At 44.1% G+C, this 23,049-nt stretch overlaps 1 protein-coding gene across 1 annotated transcript in view; it reads right to left on the reverse strand.

Moving 5' to 3' along the window:
- Positions 1 to 23,049, reverse strand: part of LOC136885932 (uncharacterized) — a 120,582-nt gene that overhangs the window by 82,255 nt on the left and 15,278 nt on the right. The window contains exon 2 of the mRNA XM_068230947.1: positions 3,233 to 3,440. Within this exon, the coding sequence (XP_068087048.1) occupies positions 3,233 to 3,440 (208 nt within the window). The remainder of the gene's footprint in view (positions 1 to 3,232; positions 3,441 to 23,049) is intronic.

Below are 23,049 nucleotides of genomic sequence, written 5' to 3' on the forward strand. Positions count from 1 at the left end.
ATCATAATTATGTACCCTCACAATTATATTAAGACTTCTGTATGAAAACGGGTAACTTGAGTGAGATAATTATGTTTTGCTTGCGGTCATTTTGGATTACATTTTTCACAGAACACGCACGATGCACTGATGCAAGGAGATATGAGATTAATTATCGCTGGTGGAACTGTTTGGAAGAAGATTCAATATAAAGTATCTCTAGTTCAACGGAAAAAAAGAATAGTATCAAATGTCGCCATTTTCGGGAGATCGTGGGTTCGAACCCCACTGTCGGCACCCCTGAAGATGGGTGTTTCTTGCTTTCCCATTTTCACACCAGGCAAATGCTGCGCCTGTACCAAGTGATCATAAATGTCTCTCAATAAATGAAACTCAAACTGATAACGAGCAATTTATGTACATCTAACGAAGAGTCATCTATATAGAATGGGGAGTGGACAAGTGTAGAATTCAGTTCATCGAAAGGGAGAAACAGGCTCTGGACCTGTGAAACTACCACGAATTAAATAACCAGTTCTATAGAGTATGGTGAGATGAGGTCTCTTTGGTAAGAGAGCTTTCCATATCCATATGTGTCTCAGACATGGCCACCAGTCAATATCGAATACGCCCTTATCGCCACAACAAGGCAGCCTCCATTAGTAATAAGATAGTAATATAAATTGGGCTTTAATGGTTTAACCAGGTAATCGTGAATTCTGTAACATGCCAGCCCTGTGGTAGCCCCTTTTGGTACTGCCTAAAAGGAGTTAGTGAGTCAGACAACCAGGTATCTCCCAGGACTGGGCAGGCCTTTCCGTGTATTGTTCTCGTCGGCTGGTTTACCTGTGAGTTTCTGGGAGATGCAACGGGAATGTTCTGTCTCTAGCCACATCGCGAATATTCTCGTTCACATCGCCCCAGCTATAAAAAGTGAGGCTAGCCGCGAGCAGTCAGTCGGTCAGTGTTAGGCTGATGACACGCAGAGCGGTTTTAGCCGTGTCTGCTGCCGCCTGTGACTGATACACCAGGGGCGGTTTTTGCCGACTGTGACAAAACACAGAGCGAGCGCGACGTTAGATGAGTTGCAAGACAAACTACAATTTTCAGACCACAATACAGAAAAAAACATGGCTGCCGTATGAATTAATACTTACCAATAATGCCGCGTAAATTCAGCTAACAGTATGTGTTCCACCTATGACGCTAGTGCGCGCGCAGTCTTCAAGACGCTCGCTGCACCGCCAGCAAACGACAGGCCGGGTCGGCAAATATGCCGCCTATCGGCGAGCACCGCTGTGTCTGTTTCATTCCATATGATACAATAGAAACATGCGCCGACGCGGCGGCAGACTCGGCCGCCGACTAGACAAAATCCGCTCCGTGTATCATCAGCATTAGAGTCATTGTGGGACTCGATATGGGACTCGGTGTGTTGGGGTTCTGTGGCTGGGCTGAGGGCGACAGATGTGTTGGCTGTCGCTAATGTCCCACCGAGGTCTGAACGAGGAGTTGTGATTGTTATTGCGTCGGATCGTCGAGTGAATAGAAGGTGTACTGCCATAGAGTATTGTGTGTGTGTGTGTGTGTGTGTGTGTGTGTGTGTGTGTGTGTGTGTGTGTGTGTGTGTGTGTGTGTGTGTGTGTGTGTGTGTGTGCTTTTGTGAACTGAGGATCGCCCTGAGTCAGCGATGGAAGCAGCTATCGTGAGAGTAATTGGAATATGTTAATGGTCATTGCTGGTTACCAAAAATGCAAAAAAAATGCACACTTTCCAAACAAATTTCAAAAAAATACAACGCCCCCTCTCTTTAAATAACTGTTTAACACTAACAACCACCTTGCACCAATTCTTACTATTCATACGTTAAAGTTTTTAGCAATGAAGTGCCTGATAAAAAGGATTACTGTGATAGAGTAAATCATGTAATTATTTACCTTCATTATATCTAATAGATTTAAACTATTTCCTAAAGTATCAAAAACTTTCGTGCTCCATACACCTAGATATATTCATAAACTTTAACAAAAAGGTAAGCTAAATATAAGCTAATGGGTTCATACCCCGTAAATAGGATTGTCCTCCTTTTTAATCTTCACTACTCCTGCTAAAACTTTATTTACTACAACTTTAATTTTAGGTACACTCATTGCCACTACATCAACTTCGTGATTAGGGGTTTGAATGGGATTAGAAATTAACCTCCTATCTTTTATTCCCCTGATAACTGACACAAAAGACCTTATATCAACAGAAGCTTCCCTAAAATACTTCTTAGTGCAAGCCTTAGCATCCGCTGCACTACTTTTCTCTATTATTTTAATGTTTGTATTCTCTAATAATCCTTTTTATATAAATACCGAAGTCTTTTCAACCTTGATTTGTTCAGCATTGCTACTAAAAATGGGAGCCGCCCCTTCCATTTTTGATTTCCAGCAACAATAGAAGGTTTAAGATGAAAAAACTGCTTTGTTCTAATAACCTGACAAAAATTGCCCCTCTAATATTGTTAGCATATATTATTGAAATAAACATTTTTATTAGAATAATTATCCTTTCCTCAGTACTAATTGGATCTTTACGAGGATTAAATCAAAGCTCTCTACGAAAGCTAATAGCTTTCCTGCTGTTTAGCACTGCTGAACTCTTGCTCTTTACTTGTTCACTGAATGTAACTGTGCAAATCACTACAGTCGAAGCAAGGAACAGGCATCGTGTGTTGTGCGGCCAGAAGTCTGTGTTCAACCCTAGCTGTCTGCACGCAGTTGCTGTGCGGGATAACTACACGTGGAGAATTGAAAGTAAGGCGAGCCTATGGTAATTCCAACGAGTCGGGACTCCCTGCTGTGTGCAAAGGACAGAGACATGTAAATAGACAGCAGTTAGTAACTGTAATCATTCATGGTTGAATAGAATTATATGCGTGTGTGTGTGCATTTACTGGGTTATCCCGAAATACATTAGAATAATAAAGCAGTCGGTGTTTTATTCGTAGCAGTACAGTAGTTCTACTACCAAGCGAGTTGGGCGTGCTGTTAGGGGCGCGCAGCTGTGAACTTGCATTCAGGAGATAGTGGTTTCGAACCCGACTGTCAGCAAATGCTGTGGCTGTACACTAATTAAGGCCACGGCCGCTTCCTTCCCACGCCTAGCCCTTTCCTAACACATCATCTTCATAAGACCTATCTGTATTACTGCGACGTAAAGCCAATTAATTGTAAAAAAAAAAAACAGTAGTTCTACTTGTACTTACCTGTAATACCGGATTCCTTCTCAAGCGCAGCGTTGTTTACCAGGATATCAACACCACCAAGTGTTTCCTTTATCCATTTGAAGACAGCCAGGATGTCTTCTTCCTTAGCGAGGTCACACTTCTTGGCGTACAGTTTACCAGGCTTCGCTTTGGTTTCATGATACCGACCTCGGCTTTTTGCATCCTGTCTCGCTTTTGCCACGGCTTCCTGAGGAGAAAAGTTGCTCCCGTAAGAATTTTTCAAAGAAAAGAGTAGCGTCCATTCTAAACTCGTGCTCGTAACAGGAAAGGAAGGTGCAAACCTGGAGTATCTGCATGAGACTGCTGAAAAAAACGAGTTTTAAATTCTCCCTGAAAAGATGAGATACATGCAGTATAAGTACTGAGATGAAAAGCATGGAAAATTTACAAGAACAGAAAATTTCAATAAGCAGGACCGGATAAAGAAGCCAACAAGGATAGAACTAGAAACTGGAACTAGTCTACAGGCTGACACAGGTAAGTAAAGGTGTATTCTGCCCGAAGGAATGTCCGAATCTCCACAGAGGTGTGCCTGAGCTGGAGTTTACGTGCGGTAGCGTGGCCAGTTCCTTTCCGCTCCTCCATTCCTTTACCCCCAACAACAACGCGTGGCAACCCATCCAAATCTTGACCTCGCCCAATGTTGCTTAACTTCGGAGATCTCACGGGATCCGGTGTTTCCACACGGCTATGGCCGTTGGTGGCTGACACAGAAGGGATATAATAAAAGGGAGATATCCTACAAGGCCAAAATCAGTCATTGATAAACACCTTTTCCCTTGGTATTCTGCCATATGCCTTCTCCAGATCTTTCTTTCTTTCTTAATCTGTTTACCCTCCAGGGTTGGTTCTTCCCTCGGACTCAGCGAGGAATCCCACGTCTACCGCCTCAAGCGCAGTGTCCTGGTGCTTCAGACTCTGGATCGGGGAATATAACTGCGGAGGATGACCAGTACCTCGCCCAGGCGGCCTCACCTGCTATGCTGAACAGGGGCTTCTCTAGATCTACGAAACTTAAAACTTCATTACTGGTTTCCAACAGTTCGGGGACGGGTGTGTGTCTGTGCCGACTACAACATTAGATTTATAATTCTCCCAGACGCGCAGGTCGCCTGTGGGGATCAACTCGGTGTTTTCAACTATTTTATCATACCGTAGGCTACATTATGTCCACTACTGAACAGGAACGAAGAAAGAAGCATGATATAACGTTCCAAGAGAACGAATTAGTACACCGACTGACAGTGACAATGCAACACCAAGGAGGAGTGGTTCGAAAGGGATGAAAGTTGGGGAAAAAACAGAGACGGCACGGATGAATAATTGATGTTTATTTCAAACCGATATGCAGGTTACACAATGCGCACGGCATCGACTCAGTAGGATGTAGGACCACCGCGAGCGGCGATGCACGCAGAAACACGTCGAGGTACAGAGTCAATAAGAGTGCGGATGGTGTCCTGAGGGATGGTTCTCCATTCTCTGTCAACCATTTGCCACAGTTGGTCGTCCGTACGAGGCTGGGGCAGAGTTTGCAAACGGCGTCCAATGAGATCCCACACGTGTTCGATTGGTGAGAGATCCGGAGAGTACGCTGGCCACGGAAGCATCTGTACACCTCGTAGAGCCTGTTGGGAGATGCGAGCAGTGTGTGGGCGGGCATTATCCTGCTGAAACAGAGCATTGGGCAGCCCCTGAAGGTAAGGGAGTGCCACCGGCCGCAGCACATGCTGCACGTAGCGGTGGGCATTTAACGTGCCTTGAATACGCACTAGAGGTGACGTGGAATCATACGCAATAGCGCCCCAAACCATGATGCCGCGTTGTCTAGCGGTAGGGCGCTCCACAGTTACTGCCGGATTTGACCTTTCTCCACGCCGACGCCACACTCGTCTGCGGTGACTATCACTGCCAGAACAGAAGCGTGACTCATCGGAGAACACGACATTCCGCCATTCCCTCATCCAAGTCGCTCTAGCCCGGCACCATGCCAGGCGTGCACGTCTATGCTGTGGAGTCAATGGTAGTCTTCTGAGCGGACGCCGGGAGTGCAGGCCTCCTTCAACCAATCGACGGGAAATTGTTCTGATCGATATTGGAACAGCCAGGGTGTCTTGCACATGCTGAAGAATGGCGGTTGACGTGGCGTGCGGGGCTGCCACCGCTTGGCGGCGGATGCGCCGATCCTCGCGTGCTGACGTCACTCGGGCTGCGCCTGGACCCCTCGCACGTGCCACATGTCCCTGCGCCAACCATCTTCGCCACAGGCGCTGCACCGTGGACACATCCCTATGGGTATCGGCTGCGATTTGACGAAGCGACCAACCTGCCCTTCTCAGCCCGATCACCATACCCCTCGTAAAGTCGTCTGTCTGCTGGAAATGCCTCCGTTGACGGCGGCCTGGCATTCTTAGCTATACACGTGTCCTGTGGCACACGACAACACGTTCTACAATGACTGTCGGCTGAGAAATCACGGTACGAAGTGGGCCATTCGCCAACGCCGTGTCCCATTTATCGTTCGTTACGTGTGCAGCACAGCGGCGCATTTCACATCATGAGCATACCTCAGTGACGTCAGTCTACCCTGCAATTGGCATAAAGTTCTGACCACTCCTTCTTGGTGTTGCATTTGCTCTGTCAGTCAGTGTATTTAATTTGGTGGCAGGAAATATTAACATCACCGAAAATAAGAAAACAGATTCTAGTCTGCACATTTACCACTTGCTAATTTTTTTGCTATTTGCTTTACGTCGCACCGACACCGACGATGGGATAGGGAAGGCCTAGGAGTGGGAAGGAAGCGGCAGTGGCCTTAATTAAGGTACAGCCCCAGCATTTGCCTGGTGTGAAAATGGGAAACCAGGGAAAACTATCTTCAGGGCTGCCGACAGTAGGATTCGAACCCACTATCTCCCGGATGCAAGCTCACAGCTGCGCGCCCCTAACCGCACGGCCAACTCGCCCGCTATTATTATTATTATTATTATTATTATTATTATTACGGGGTGCCTGACCGAGGCGGTAAAGGCGTGCTCGGTTCGCCCGGAAGGACGTGGGTTCGAATCCCCGTCAGGAAGTCGTAAAATTTAAGAAATGAGATTTCCACTTCCGGAAGTGCATATGGCTCTGAGGTTCACTCAGCCTACACCAAAAATGAGTACCAGGTTAATTCCTGGGGGCAAAGGCGGCCGGGTGTAGAGCCAACCACTCTGCCCCATCTAGTGCCGAGGTTACGGATAGTGGAAGCCTTTACCTTCCACCCCTCCAAGGGCCTTCATGGCCTGTACGGAGATGACTTTGACTTTGCTTTTATTATTATTATTATTATTATTATTATTATTATTATTATTATTATTATTATTATTATTATTATTATTATTATTATTATTATTATTATTATTATTATTATTATTATTATTATTATTATTATTATTATTATTATTGTTACGGAGTGTTGTGGATGTGCAGAGGTGAAAGAAGGTGCTGGGGTGAACAGGTCTCAAAATAGGAAATTAAAGTTAATTTGACAAGGTTATATTTTCTTTGCAAAATCAAGAAATAACAAGAGTGGCAGGTACAGAGTAGCAAAGCAACCAATCGAGGATGTACAATTACAGTGTTACAGGATTGGGGCTCCGAGAGCCAGACACATAATTATTGAGCAATGAGCCCAACTTTACTATATACAAGATTCAACAAAGGGGCAGAAGACCCCAATCATGCCCAGGAGCTCTTGCTCCCCATTACACAGTAAAGCCTCCTCGAGGCACGCAGAAACAAATTTTAAGAAAGAGCGACCCGCTCTTAAGTTCAAGCCTATCAAAGGCCACACCAAACTCCATTTTCAAGCTGTCCTCCAAGGACATATACACAGGGGTAAAAATACCCAACCTACTGAGGCCCATTCAGTGAAGAAACAGGTCAGTTACATGGCCTCTAAAATACCAACTTGAGAGGAGGCGAAACTGCACTCCTAATATACTTTACTAAAACTTATTTGGCTATCGGCCGCTAATGCAAGGGCTAATCCCATACTAAAGAGGTGACTTATACAAGAAAACGATTTACATTACATTAGAAGAGAAGAAACGGTTGAGAAAATACACTGACTGACAGAGCAAATGCAACACCAAGAAGGAGTGGTCAGAATTTTATGCCAATTGCAGGGTAGACTGACGTCACTGAGGTATGCTCATGATGTGAAATGCGCCGCTGTGCTGCGCACGTAGCGAACGATAAATGGGACACGGCGTTGGCGAATGGCCCACTTCGTACCGTGATTTCTCAGCCGACAGTCATTGTAGAACGTGTTGTCGTGTGCCACAGGACACGTGTATAGCTAAGAATGCCAGGCCGCCGTCAACGGAGGCATTTCCAGCAGACAGACGACTTTACGAGGGGTATGGTGATCGGGCTGAGAAGGGCAGGTTGGTCGCTTCGTCAAATCGCAGCCGATACCCATAGGGATGTGTCCACGGTGCAACGCCTGTGGCGAAGATGGTTGGCGCAGGGACATGTGGCACGTGCGAGGGGTCCAGGCGCAGCCCGAGTGACGTCAGCACGCGAGGATCGGCGCATCCGCCGCCAAGCGGTGGCAGCCCCGCACGCCACGTCAACCGCCATTCTTCAGCATGTGCAAGACACCCTGGCTGTTCCAATATCGACCAGAACAATTTCCCGTCGATTGGTTGAAGGAGGCCTGCACTCCCGGCGTCCGCTCAGAAGACTACCATTGACTCCACAGCATAGACGTGCACGCCTGGCATGGTGCCGGGCTAGAGCGACTTGGATGAGGGAATGGCGGAACGTCGTGTTCTCCGATGAGTCACGCTTCTGTTCTGTCAGTGATAGTCACCGCAGACGAGTGTGGCGTCGGCGTGGAGAAAGGTCAAATCCGGCAGTAACTGTGGAGCGCCCTACCGCTAGACAACGCGGCATCATGGTTTGGGGCGCTATTGCGTATGATTCCACGTCACCTCTAGTGCGTATTCAAGGCACGTTAAATGCCCACCGCTACGTGCAGCATGTGCTGCGGCCGGTGGCACTCCCGTACCTTCAGGGGCTGCCCAGTGCTCTGTTTCAGCAGGATAATGCCCGCCCACACACTGCTCGCATCTCCCAACAGGCTCTACGAGGTGTACAGATGCTTCCGTGGCCAGCGTACTCTCCGGATCTCTCACCAATCGAACACGTGTGGGATCTCATTGGACGCCGTTTGCAAACTCTGCCCCAGCCTCGTACGGACGACCAACTGTGGCAAATGGTTGACAGAGAATGGAGAACCATCCCTCAGGACACTATCCGCACTCTTATTGACTCTGTACCTCGACGTGTTTCTGCGTGCATCGCCGCTCGCGGTGGTCCTACATCCTACTGAGTCGATGCCGTGCGCATTGTGTAACCTGCATATCGGTTTGAAATAAACATCAATTATTCTTCCGTGCCGACTCTGTTTTTTCCCCAACTTTCATCCCTTTCGAACCACTCCTCCTTGGTGTTGCATTTGCTCTGTCAGTCAGTGTAAGTTCACCTCAAAGCAATATGAGTGGGAGCTCGAGAGGGTTAGGCACTCTCTATCCCAATTTGTAGTTTAAAAAGATAGAATAGATACCAAGTGTCTTTACATTTTAAAGGAAAGTTACATGGTAAAAGGCTTCGGACCTGCCCCGAGAGTTAAACTGCTGAGCTAGCAAGAAAAGAAGTTATTAAAAGGCCATTACCTGGTGGTTGAACTGCTGCCCGAAGAAAGAGGCGCTTCCCGCCGGCTGCTACGTACTTTACACACTGATAGATGTTACTGAAGTGGCCCGGAGATCCGAAAATCAGCAGTTTATATACCCTCGTGGAAACTTCGAGGCGTTTCAGGAATGAGAACACCCGCCCACAAGCCTTTTATTGGATAATGGCAAAAACTACTACACTAGACGAAGAAGAAACACCGTATTGGTGGAAAATTAATTACAGAAATTCCTTATTGGTCAATTTCAAAACTGGCGGAAAGAAAGGGTTAATATTGCCAACTTAAACAATGCCTGAAAGAAATTTAACAAAGAACAAACTTATGAACCCAAAATTTCTCCAAAAACACAGTTCTTTCACTTCGCACTAGGGTGCATAATTGTAGTCCTTCAGTAGTGCCATCTAGAAAAGAATGTCCACACTTCTTACTATGGGCAAAACAAAAATACATCGAAAACGACCCAGTTCAGAAACTCAAAATTTACAAGTAGGGACATCTTCTGAGAAACTTGAGAATTAACACTGTAGATAAAGTTCAGGCTTCCTCCAGTAGAGGAGTTTCAACTGGCGCAAAGTTTGAATTAGCGGCGTGGAGGTGTACCACCTGGTACAATTATTATTATTATTATTATTATTATAGTGAGATTGAATCAAGGTGCAGCAAAGCCAGTGCAGTGAGCTCGCAGTTGCGATCAACAGTATTCTGTAAGAAGTAAATCACCTTCCGGGAGAAACTATCTTGGTAAAATACCGTCTCCATGTCAGATCATTTGTCCCCCATCCCCCATACCCCGCCAGTGCAGTACAATGGAGATTTTCCGACACATCGGGTATTTCCCGGGAAAAGATGAGTAAAATTACATAGTTTTCGTCCTGGGACTCTACATGTATTCGCTCTCAAAACAAAAACAAAGAAAAGCGTGCATTGTATGGCTCATTGAATGGACCTTGTTTCAGAACAAGTTTTAGTATTGTGAATGAAAACCTGCAACCTGTGTTCCAGTCATTCGACCGGGTCAGGAATGGAATGAAAAAAAAACATTTACTGACGAGGACAGGAATTGTGCCGGCTGCCGAAGCCTGTCGCACTCCTCTGGGGCAATGATAAATGCTGGATGAAAGATGACAGAAAAAACCGGAGTACCCGGAGAAAAACCTCTCCCGCCTCCTCTTTGACCAGCACAAATCACACATGGAGTGACCAGGATTTGAACCACGAAACCCAGCGGTCAGAGGCCGGCGGGCTGCCGCCTGAGCCACGACGGCTCAGTGTTGTGAATGCTGCTCATAATTTTGAATGCTTAGTAGACGAACTTAACAAACTTTTCAGTAGACACTCAGCAGCTGCTGAACTGAGACATATTGCGGCAGTGAGAGGTGTTTCAGGGTTCTTGAATGTCAAAAAGTTCACGGGGGCTGGCTGTATGTGTCGTCTTCATCATTTCATCCTCATCCAGACGCGTGGGTCGCCTACGGGGGTCAAATGAAAAGACCTGCACCGGCGACCCGAGTATGTCCTCGGACACTCCCGGCGATAAAAGCCATACGCCATTCTATTTCTTCCATGTTCGTTGGATTTCAAGTGAGGACTGTTTATTGGTAGTTTTCAAATCCATCATGCAGTATCTAATCTGTGAATCTGAAAAATGTTAAGTTTTGAGTAAAGATCGTTGTACATTTGCAGGACTACACAGAAAGCTGTCGCAGAGTAAAAATATATAATGTTTGGTTTTCTATTAGATGTATCGTGTGTACTGTCCCTCATAAGTACAAGAATACAAAATTAATCGTTTTCTTATGGTAGATAAGGGTTATTCTGCCCGAAGGCATGTCCGAACCTCCGCAGAGGTGTTCCTGAGCCGTAGTTTACGTGCGGTAGGGTGGCCAGTTCCTTTCCGCTCCTCCATTCCCTTATCCCCCACCAACAGCGCGTGGCAACCCATCCAACTCTTGACCACGTCCAATGTTGCTTAACTTCGGAGATCTCACGAGATCCGGTGTTTCAACACGGCTACGGCCGTTGGCTTTAAGGTAAGGGTTATTCTGCCCGAAGGCATGTCCGAACCTCCGCAGAGGTGTTCCTGAGCCTGAGTTTACGTGCGGTAGGGTAGCCAGTTCCTTTCCGCTCCTCCACTCCCTTACCCCCCACCAACAGCGCGTGGCAACCCATCCAACTCGTGACCACGCCCAATGTTGCTTAACTTCGGAGATCTCACGGGATTCGGTGTTTCAATACGGCTACGGCCGTTGGCTTCTTATGGTGAAAGCAAAATTAATCGTAATACTGCAATATAGGCCCTTAAAGAAATGCGCGTGAAAGACAATGTTTATTTGATTCTTTCCCAGGGAAAGAATTTATCGTACTGTAAATGCGATTCTGAGGGAGGGATTTGGACAAAGTAAGAGGACAAATAATTCAGGGTTTAGTAGACGAAGTAGAAAGAAGATTTCCTGCAAGTGATGGACTGAAGTAATTTTCCGTGTTTGAAAAAAAGAAACAAGTAGTAATATGAGAGGTCTGTATGGCAATTCGGATTTATACAAAGCAACTGAGCTTTTTGGTTTGGATGGTGATACCGTGGCATCGCAATGGAGAGAGTACAAGATAGGCTCTAAAACCCTAAATGATTTTGTTCATTTGAAACAATTAATAAGAAAAATTCGTTCAGTGCCTATAGTTGGGCCCACGAGAGTTCGAGTCTGGCATTTGAGCGGCGAAAGCAGTAACTAGGAAGTACGCTGCGTTGTCATAGTTACCTCAATCTGTGGCATGTTTCAAGGGATACAGCTTGCATATACTGGCTTTATTCCGCTAGTTAAAAGAAGAGCCTATGCCTAGTGGAAATTGAATGGACAAAAACTAGCCACCAACGAGGAACACATTACGCAACACTTGCAAACAACAATACCAAAAAAGAAACCCTGGTTCTGGAAATACAATATTGCAAGGAGACATGTCAGGATGAGGTTTGGACACGGATGCTCCCCTCACCACCTCCACCGCATCCGAGTGACTGCCTCGAAAGTTTGCCCACATGACGAATACGATGATGCGGATCTGAACCATATAGTATTTTCTTGTTCCAGGTATGAGCAACAACGAACAAAGTTACTCGCACAGCTTCGGTCACTACATATCCCATTCCCCACAAATGTTAACATTATTCTTCACGGCCACGATAACAAAATCTACAGAGCACTGATCCTGTTCTACAAGACTCCAGTCTAACTGCATAAACCCTGATGTAGAAGCCACCAACTGATCTCCTATTTGTTACACCATATTAACTACTACCTTTCTACCATGGCCTTCCCACCCTGTAGCAAAGCAATGACTGGCCTCATAGCGAGAAAAATAGCATCATCCCCATCCTTATCACTACCACTTAGCCAAATGATGTATAAACAAAGGCCATTATTGTAAAAGGAATACTGTAGTTACCTCCATCTGCGGCATATCACCCTTTCATACAGGCTGAGTGTTTAATAAGACATGTTGGTCTAATGTAATTTAATAAACTTTGACCCGTTCCTAAGCTCGTGCAGCATTTAAGACAGAACTCGTCATTGCTGATAAATATGAAATTTCGTAATCACTAACAAAATTATAAGTTCCTGACAATAACCTCAACAAGTGCACATGTTAAATACAGAATAGAGCTGTATACAACTAGCCACTGATTAAGTTACAAAAAATTTAACTAAGAACTAAAATAATATTCGGAAATCAAACACATAAATACATAAAGCAGCAACAACTAACACAGTACCACTCCGAATAATATGACAAAAGTGACAGGGAGGAAGCCAACCCACGTGCCGATAGCTTTCTCAGCAACAGACCACTTTCTAGCAGTGTTGCCAACTTAGTGGATTTTCCGCTAAATTTGGCGGAATTAGAAGACTGTCGGCGGAGAAATATATCATTCAGCGGACAGAGGATTTTTTTGGCGGAATTCTAGATTTATTATAGCGGAATTTAGTGTTTTATCCATTTTACGTTCTTTTTAATTTGTACTCCAGTCTGTCTCCGAGCTATTCCGTATTTCTTGTCGGGAGCTAGCAGTCACATGAGGAAAACATGTTATTTGGATTTCATGTTATGAGATCATGGTATCATAAATTTGTAATACGTGGGGAAAGGTTACTTATCTCTTAGTTAGCGAATGACGACAGATAATGAGACTGAGAGAGTAGCATTTATATTTATGCTATGAAGGAAGACCGTTTAATGAACTGGCCTGTTCTGTGTGTGGCCCTTGAGGTAGGGGATTCACCTAGTTTGTACCCGGCAGTAAAACGCCTACAAGTTTTAGCTCGCCGGCTCGCAGGCAGGGGGTTAATCTCAGTGAAACTCACAGATCAGGAGAGTGCAGACATTTACTTTTATTATTATTATTATTATTATTATTATTATTATTATTATTATTATTATTATTATTATTATTATTATTATTATTATTATTATTATTATTATTATTATTATTATTATTTCCGGCTCCATGGCTAAATGGTTAGCGTGCTGGCCTTTGGTCACAGGGGACCCTGGTTCAATTCCCGGCATGGTCGGGAATTAACCATCATTGGTTAATTTCGCTGACACGAGAGCTGGGTGCATGTGGCGCCTTCACCATCATTTCATCTTCATCACGACGCGCAGGTCGCCTACGGGAGTCAAATAAAAACCTGCACCTGGCGATCCCAACATGTCCAGGGACACTCCCGGCACTAAAAGCCATACGCCATTCCATTATTATTATTATTATTATTATTATTATTATTATTATTATTATTATTATTATTATTATTATTAATATTGTACCGGGCGGTACACCTCCACGCCGCTAATTCAAACCTTGCGCCAGTTGAAACTCCCCTACTGGAAGAAGTCTGAACTTTGTCTTATGTGTTAATTTTCAAGTTACCCTGAAGATGTCACTACTTGGAAATTTTGAAGTTTCTGAACTGTGTTGTTTTCGACGAATTTTTGTTTTGCTTGTAGTAAGAAGTGTGAACATTCTCTTCTAGAGGACACTACTGAAGAACTACAACGGTGCACCCTAGTGCGAAGTGAAAGAACTGTAGTTTTTTTTTTTTTTTTTTTTTTTGGAGAAAATTTAATTTCAAAAGTTTGTTCTTTGCTAAATTTCTTTCAGTCATCGTTTAAGTTGGCAATATTAACCCTTTCTTTCCCCTTGTTTTGAATTTAGCCAATCCCGAATTTCTTTAATTAATTTTCCACCAATAATGTGTTTCTTCTTCATCTTGTGTAGGGGTTTTCTTTATCCACCAATAAAATGTTTGTGGGCGGGTGTTTTCCTTCCTGAAACGCCTCGAACTTTCTACGAGAGTATATAAACTGCTGATTTTAGGGTCTCTGCGCCACTTCAGTAACATCTTTCAGTGTGTAAAGTACATAGCAGGGGGCGGGAAGCGCCTCTTCCTTCGGGCAGCAGTTCAACAACAAGGTAATGGCCGATTAATAACTTCTTTTCTTGCTAGCTCAGCAGTTTAACTCTCGGGGCGGGTCCGAAGCGTTTCCACCATGTAACTTTCCCTAAAATATAAAGACACTTTGTATTTATCCTATCTTTTAAGCTTCATATTGGGATAGAGAGTGCTTAACCCTCTCGAGCTCCCTCTCATATTGCATTGAGGTGAACTTATTTTCACAACCGTTTCTTCCTTAACGCAATGTAAATTGTTTCCTTCTAAAGTCACCTCTTTAGTATGGGATTAGCCCTTGCATTAACGGCCTAGTGCCAAGTAGGTTTTAAACAAAGTGTATTAGGAGCGCAAGTTCGCCTCCTCTCAAATTGGTATTTTAGAGGCCATGTAATTAAATTTTCTCACTTAATAGGCCTCAGTAGGTTGGGTATCGTTACCCCTGTGTTTATGTCCTTAGAGGACAACTTGAAGGTGGAGTTTGGTGTGGCCTTTGATAGGCTTAACCTTTGAGAGCAGATCGCTCTTTTGAAGTTTGTTTCTGTGCGCCTCGAGGAGGCTTTATGATGTAATTGGGAGCAAGTGCTCCTGGGCATGATTGGGGTCTACTGCCCCCTTGTTGAATTCTGTATATCGTAAAGTTGGGCTAATTGCTCAAGAATTGTGTGTCTGGCTCTCGGAGCCCCAAATCCTGTAATTGTACATTCTCGATTAGTGGTTTTGCTACTCTGTACCTGCCATTATTGTTATTTCTTGTTTTTTGCTAACCTTGTTAAATTTTAAATTCACTTTAATTTCGTAGCCTGAGACCTGTTCACCCCCCGCACCTTCTTTCACCTCTAACTACCACGGAAAACTCCGTTCCAAGTGGTCGCAGAGCGTGGTTGAATGGGTCTCAATTTAGCCCCTTTTGACGGCTAAACATTGTTTTGATTCGAACTCTAACAATTTTCTCTGTTGCTGGAAATTTTGATTTTTTCTTTTTCAAAATTGTTCTGTCATCATGCCCGGCCCTCGCGATGTTCTCCATCTCAACTATTTGCGCAAGGAGGAGTTGATCTATGAATTAACTATTAGAAATGTGCAATCTGGAGGCACGGTTGCAGTAGACACAAACAAGCTTAGAGAGTCCCTTGATTTGCCCATTTCCATCCCCACCTTGGGAGAGGAAGAAATTGACGACTCTCTTTCCACGATCACCGAGAATACTACTGGGCTAGCATCTGTAGTTAGTTTTTTTGACGAAAATGATCCTTCTCCGAATCAAATTAAGCGTGTGCAAGCCAGGCTATTTCATTTTTCAAATAGAGTTAACGATCTGTTGTCGCTGAAGTTGAATGACGTTCAGAGGAAGCTAGTACGTTGCTTGAAAGTATTTCTGAATTATCCAGTAAGGTTACCCAATTGTTAACTGGGGAAGTTCCTCCCAAAATCGATCAACCCACCACGGTGAATGTAGGTAGCGAGGAAGAGCCTCCTAAGGGAGAAGTCAATAGGATAACCGTTGGAGCTCAAACGATCTCTGCCCCATTGGACAACGAGTCTGAACGCCGTGCATCGTTGAATAATGTACGTTCTGAATTAACTTCTTTGCCACTGAAACCTTTACCTACTATGTCACCTGGGTTCAGCAGCTTGCCTCATCCATTGGCAATGTTGCTCAGAGGTATCTCGAAGTTTTCGGTTAACACTACCAGTGAAGTTATTTCTTTCTTAAGGTTTTTAGTTGAATTTCAGGATCATGCCCTTGTTTTTTCTCTTTCTCCATGTCAGATTTTGCAAATCATCTATCCCTATGCAATAGGTATTCTCTCAGACAAAATAGTAAGAGCCATAGCTGAACAGTCATCTATTGAAGATTATCACGCACACTTGCTTGCAAATTTTATTCCTGCTCGCGCGAGGTCATCTCTGATTCAGAAGTACTATTATCGAGTACAGAGATTGGATGAAAATCTGGCTGATTTCATACAAGACATTAAGTTTTATACTAGGGTGTTTGCTCTTCATTTTCCTGAAGATCAGATTGTACAGGCTATTGTAGAAGGAATTTCACCATCCTATAGGTCATATTTGTGTTTCGCGGCGTGCCCGCAAACCTTCTCTGAACTTGAAGCATTGGCCGTCTCAGCGGAAGGAGTTAGATACGCCGATTCTTTGCGTGTCACGAAAGAACCCCCGCCTTCTTTTAGTAATACTCGGCCTCCACCTCGCCGATCAGTCACACCTCGTAAATGTTACGCTTGCGGGTCGCCTGACCATCTTCGGAACAAGTGTCCATTGATCAAATCTAGCAGGGCAAATAATGGAGCTGGCTCATCACAAGGCTGTTTTAAATGTGGGGCTTTCTCACATATCGCCAAGAATTGCCCAAATTCAAATAGCACCCCCTCCTGCTCAACTTTTGGTGCAACTTCCACCAATGTCACTAATAATAAGTGACTAGCGGCTTCGGCTGAGTCGACTAATTCTGCTTCCCAAGGCTCAGCCCCTGGCAAACAGGTCGTAAATTCAGGGAACGTTCAGTCTTCAAATTCATCTTTTGAATGCCCCAAAGAGTGTCTTAGGATTGCGGCAGATACCCCCGCACCTGTTCCTTTTCTTAAAATTGAGTTAAATAATGAGCCTATAACACCTCTATTAGATTCAGGCAGTGTTTGTTCAATTATTTCGGATCAATGGTATTCAAAATTGAAATCGGTTGGTAAACTACCTGACTATGGTTCATCTCCTGTTCAATATGTTTCGGCTAATTCATCTCCATTAGAAATTCTCGGTTCTGTAAATGTCAAAATTCGTATTTTTAAATTTACATGGAAAATCAAATTGTTTGTGGCTAAGCACTTGTCTTGCCCCATCATATTGGGAGCCGACTTTATTTCTCACACGGGTCTTGTGCTCGATCTTCAGAGTAAGTCGTGCACATTCAAATTTGCTTCCAATTGTAAAATCCCCTTGTTAAAATGTAATTCTGCGTCATGTTCATCTATTTCGCCTACCCAGAATGAGATGTTGTTAGACCTTAGACATCTACCTGAGGAGCAGGCTGATAGTATTCGTAAGTTGTGTCAGTCGTTTCCAGAGGTCTTCTCTGATACTCTTGGTGTTACTGACCTTATCGAATACAAAATTGAGGTCACGGATTCGATTCCTGTCCGTTTTCCACCTTATAGGCTATCTCCACCTAAAATGAAGGCTCTGAAAGAAATCATCGATCAGATGTTGAAGGATGGTATTATTAGGCCCTCTAAGTCGGCGTATTCTTCGCCTATTTTTCTAGTCCCGAAACCCCAAGGGGGCTTCAGGCCTGTCATTGATTATAGGGTTCTCAATCGGAAGGTGGTGTTACAATCTGTGCCCCTTCCCGACCTTCACTCTTGTTTTTCATGGTTCCGTAAGGCCAAGTTCTTCACCATCTTGGATTTGAATCAGGCCTACAATCAAATTCCCCTAGCGGAAGAGTCTAAACATCTTACAGCGTTTGCCACGGATTGGAATTTGTATGAATACAACCGCGTGCCTTTCGGGCTCCCCACGGGAGCAGCTGTACTCACTAGGCTGCTAGATAGGGTCTTCTCCGACATCAAATTTGAGTACTTGTATCACTACTTGGATGATGTCGTCGTATTTTCGGAGACTTTTGAAGAACATCTAGATCATCTGCGAGAAGTTCTTAATCGCCTTCGTAAGGCTGGGTTAACTGTTAAGTTGTCCAAGGTTGCCTTTGCGAAGCCCTCTATGTCATTCCTAGGGCATATTGTGTCACCTGATGGTGTTGCCGTCGATCATTCTAGAACACAGGCAATCCGTGATTTTAAACCTCCCAAGGACATTAAAGGTATCGCCAGGTTCATTGGTATGGTGAATTTCTTCAGGAAGTTAATTCCTAACTTCGCTAATAGAGCGGCGCCCTTAAACCTTCTTCGTAGGAAAGGCATCAAATTCGAGTGGGGACCTTCTCAACAAGCCGCTTTTGAAGATCTTAAATTAGCTCTCTGTAATCCCCCTGTCCTTGCTATACCTGATTTCTCAAAGAAATTCATCGTCCAAACTGACGCGTCGTCGTCAGCAGTAGCTGCAGTCCTTCTTCAAGAGACTGAACTAGGGAGGCGAACCATCGCCTATGCATCTAGGACTCTATCGGCCCAAGAAGCCAAGTATTCCATCTATGAGCTCGAAGGTTTGGCAGTCTTATTTGCCTTAGAAAAGTTCCGTCTCTATCTGGAACATGTCAAATTCGACCTGGAGACAGATAATCAAGCCTTAAGCTGGGTCTTAGGTAGGCCGCGTCGTACTGGTCGTATAGCCCGTTGGGCCATCCGTATTTCTGCCTTCCAATTCGATGTCAGGCATATCCGAGGTACCGAAAATGTTGTTGCTGATGGACTCAGCCGTATGTTTTCCAACGAGGTCGAGACCCATGATCCGGTCGATAGTTCTTCACCTCCCGAGTCCATGCTATCTGATGTTAATGCCATCTTAACAGATGCTCCCATGCTCTTTAGGGATATCCAGAAATACCAACGTGAAGATCCGACGCTGGCTCCGATAATGGAAACCCTTTCTTCTGGGGAACATGTCGTCCCTTATGTTCGGAGGAATGGTGTTTTATGTTGCCCATCAAGGCATGATAAGATGATGAAGGTTGTCGTTCCAGCTGTTCTTGTACCTATGATCTTCAAGTACTATCATGAGACCCCATTAGGGGGGCATCTTGGAATCTTTAAAACTCGTGAAAAGATTCGTGAAAGGTTCATCTGGAAGGGTATGGACGGTGAAATCCGTGAACTAGTAAAAGCTTGTAAATCTTGTTTGCTTAGTAAACCAACCATGTCCACCAAGGTAGGCCTTCTGTCTTCGCATCAAGCGTCACGCCCCATGGAACGCCTGTATATTGATTATGTAGGACCCTTCCCCCAGTCAAAGGGAAATGCCAACAAGTTCATCTTTGTATGCGTAGATGGTTTTACAAGATTTTCCTGGTTATTTCCGACTAAGCTGGCTACCGCTCAGTCCACCATTACTTGCCTAAATTCTATTTTTGCTTCTTTTGGTCCGTGCCAATATATTGTGTCTGATAATGCTAAGGCGTTTACATCAAATCTTTTTCGTAAATTCTGTTTTGACTTGTCCATCTCTCATGTGACGACTTCTGCTTATTACCCTCAACCATCTCTGGCTGAACGGGTTAATCGTAATCTCAGGTCCGCGCTTATTGCCTATCATCATGGAGATCATTCTAGGTGGGACACGTCCCTGCATTGGTTAACTTTTGCTTTGAATTCGGCGGTTCATGAATCTCACAAGTTTACTCCAGCTTCTTTGATGTTTAAGTTCGTTCCCAACACGCCGCTCTCTAACCTCTGGTCTCTGAGTGACATTCTACCCGAGACAATAGATCCGGATAATATCAAAGATCTTTGGAAGAAAGCTAAAGCCAATCTTCAGGTGTCTCATGAAAAGGTTAGGGAAAGATATGATCGTGGACGGAGACCCACCAATTTGAAGGTAGGTGACCAGGTGATGGTCAAGAACTTTGTTCCCGCGGGCAAGCTTGCCCCCAGATTTCATGGGCCGTGTATCATTCTCGATTTCCTTACGCCGGTTACGTTGTTATTAAGTAATCCAGCCACCGAGAGGATATTTAGGGTTCACCTGTCACAGGTGAAACCGGTGTAATTTCTGTGTTAACTTGCTTCATATTATTTTGAAAGAAATAGGAAGGTTATATTTTCTTTTTCTCTGAGAGGTTTCGCTTTTAGGCCTTCTGCTCTTGCAATCTGTTTCCTTTAAGCGTAATGTTTTTTGTAAACCTCCCCCGATCAGTTGAACTGCCATCCTGTCCTTGCTACGGCCATTACCACGCTCCCGTCTCCTGCTCCACACACACAGTGGCTTATAAAATGCCATGGATATCTGCACGCCACTGGCCCCTCAACCTCTCCACAAAGCCTGTGCCCTCAAAAAAAATGATGATGGTCCAACAAAATTCTGCCGCCTAGCTTTAATGTTTCAGTGCCCCCGCAGCCGCGCGGCGCCGTGGCGCGACTGGGATAGAGGAAGGGCCCCCTCTTCTCCAGCGAGGACGACAGGTGCACGGCGAGCCGGAGCCCTCCTCCCGGCCAAGGCTGATGTGCGGCGCACAACCTGTAACTGGCCCGCGACCTGCTTTTTCACCGCGGGCGCGGCGTGCTTCAACACCACTGCTCCTCTCATAGTGCGGGCGAGCGGTATCTCAGGGTACTTGAGGGGTCCGAGCGGCCGCCTTTGGACACAAGCTGCAACGGCCGGTCTGGCCATCCAACTTAATCAACATCGAAATATTTAATCAACTACATGGACATTTACTATCAGCAATTACTACACTTGGGAATTCAACAGCAATATCTGGTGGACTTAGATTTTTTTTCCTCAACTTCAAAAACTAAAATTTTCCTTCTGAATTCAACTTCTACAAACATAAAGACATTACTTCAACAGTTACTACAAGAATTTTGAAACTGGATCAGATTAAATTTAGAAAATTTTTATAAATACTTCTGCAATTAATCTCCGTATCAACATCATAACTTGGACCTTGTTTTTAACGAATTTCATGCGTCACCCCTGGCTGGGACGTTTGGGGGGGGGAGGTCTGTACCGGGCGGTACACCTCCACGCCGCTAATTCAAACCTTGCGCCAGTTGAAACTCCCCTACTGGAATAAGTCTGAACTTTGTCTTATGTGTTAATTTTCAAGTTACCCTGAAGATGTCACTACTTGGAAATTTTGAAGTTTCTGAACTGTGTTGTTTTCGACGTATTTTTATTTTGCTTGTAGTAAGAAGTGTGAACATTCTCTTCTAGATGACACTACTGAAGAACTACAACGGTGCACCCTAGTGGGAAGTGAAAGAACTGCTTTTTTTGGAGAAAATTTAATTTCAAAAGTTTGTTCTTTGCTAAATTTCTTTCAGTCATTGTTTAAGTTGGCAATATTAACCCTTTATTTCCCCTTGTTTTGAATTTAGCCAATCCCGAATTTCTTTAATTATTTTTCCACCAATAATGTGTTTCTTCTTCATCTTGTGTAGGGGTTTTCTTTATCCACCAATAAAATGTTTGTGGGCGGGTGTTTTCCTTCCTGAAACGCCTCGAACTTTCTGCGAGAGTATATAAACTGCTGATTTTAGGGTCTCTGCGCCACTTCAGTAACATCTTTCAGTGAGTAAAGTACATAGCAGGGGGCGGGAAGCGCCTCTTCCTTCGGGCAGCAGTTCAACAACAAGGTAATGGCCGATTAATAACTTCTTTTCTTGCTAGCTCAGCAGTTTAACTCTCGGGGCGGGTCCGAAGCGTTTCCACCATGTAACTTTCCCTAAAATATAAAGACACTTTGTATTTATCCTATCTTTTAAGCTTCATATTGGGTTAGAGAGTGCTTAACCCTCTCGAGCTCCCTCTCATATTGCATTGAGGTGAACTTATTTTCACAACCGTTTCTTCCTTAACGTAATGTAAATTGTTTCCTTCTAAAGTCACCTCTTTAGTATGGGATTAGCCCTTGCATTAACGGCCTAGTGCCAAGTAGGTTTTAAACAAAGTGTATTAGGAGCGCAAGTTCGCCTCCTCTCAAATTGGTATTTTAGAGGCCATGTAATTAAATTTTCTCACTTAATAGGCCTCAGTAGGTTGGGTATCGTTACCCCTGTGTTTATGTCCTTAGAGGACAACTTGAAGGTGGAGTTTGGTGTGGCCTTTGATAGGCTTAACCTTTGAGAGCAGATCGCTCTTTTGAAGTTTGTTTCTGCGCGCCTCGAGGAGGCTTTATGATGTAATTGGGAGCAAGTGCTCCTGGGCATGATTGGGGTCTACTGCCCCTTTGTTGAATTCTGTATATCGTAAAGTTGGGCTAATTGCTCAAGAATTGTGTGTCTGGCTCTCGGAGCCCCAAATCCTGTAATTGTACATTCTCGATTAGTGGTTTTGCTACTCTGTACCTGCCATTATTGTTATTTCTTGTTTTTTGCTAAGAAAATATAACCTTGTTAAATTTTAAATTCACTTTAATTTCGTAGCCTGAGACCTGTTCACCCCCCGCACCTTCTATCACCTCTAACTACCACGGAAAACTCCGTAACAATTATTATTATTATTATTATTATTATTATTATTATTATTATTATTATTATTATTATTATTATTATTATTATTATTATTATTATTATTATTATTATTATTATTATTTGAGATCGGATTTCTTGGCGGAATTTTAACGGATTTTAGTAGTATTTAGCGGATCTTGAAAATATAAGTTGGCAACACTGCTTTCGAGCAGCGTTACTCAACTTTTTCTCACCGGTGGCCTTAACAGTAGCGTAGCCTGGGGGGGGGTATAGTTACAAAATTATAATAGAACATAAAGACACTGATAAAAGTGAATTAAGATTGCAGTACAGGACAAAATCTTACATTAAAATACAGAAGAAGAATATGACCACGGCCTACAGTTTTACAGCTAATGGTACGTTCAGTTTACTATCTAAACTCCATCTTTCGAGGCTTCTTTAAAAAATAGATTCAACAGATTTGTTGATTTTACAATTATATCTGTGGCTTGGTTTTAAAAG

Source organism: Anabrus simplex, chromosome X (genome assembly GCF_040414725.1).
Source record: "Anabrus simplex isolate iqAnaSimp1 chromosome X, ASM4041472v1, whole genome shotgun sequence".
NCBI classification, from domain to species: Eukaryota; Metazoa; Arthropoda; class Insecta; order Orthoptera; family Tettigoniidae; genus Anabrus; species Anabrus simplex.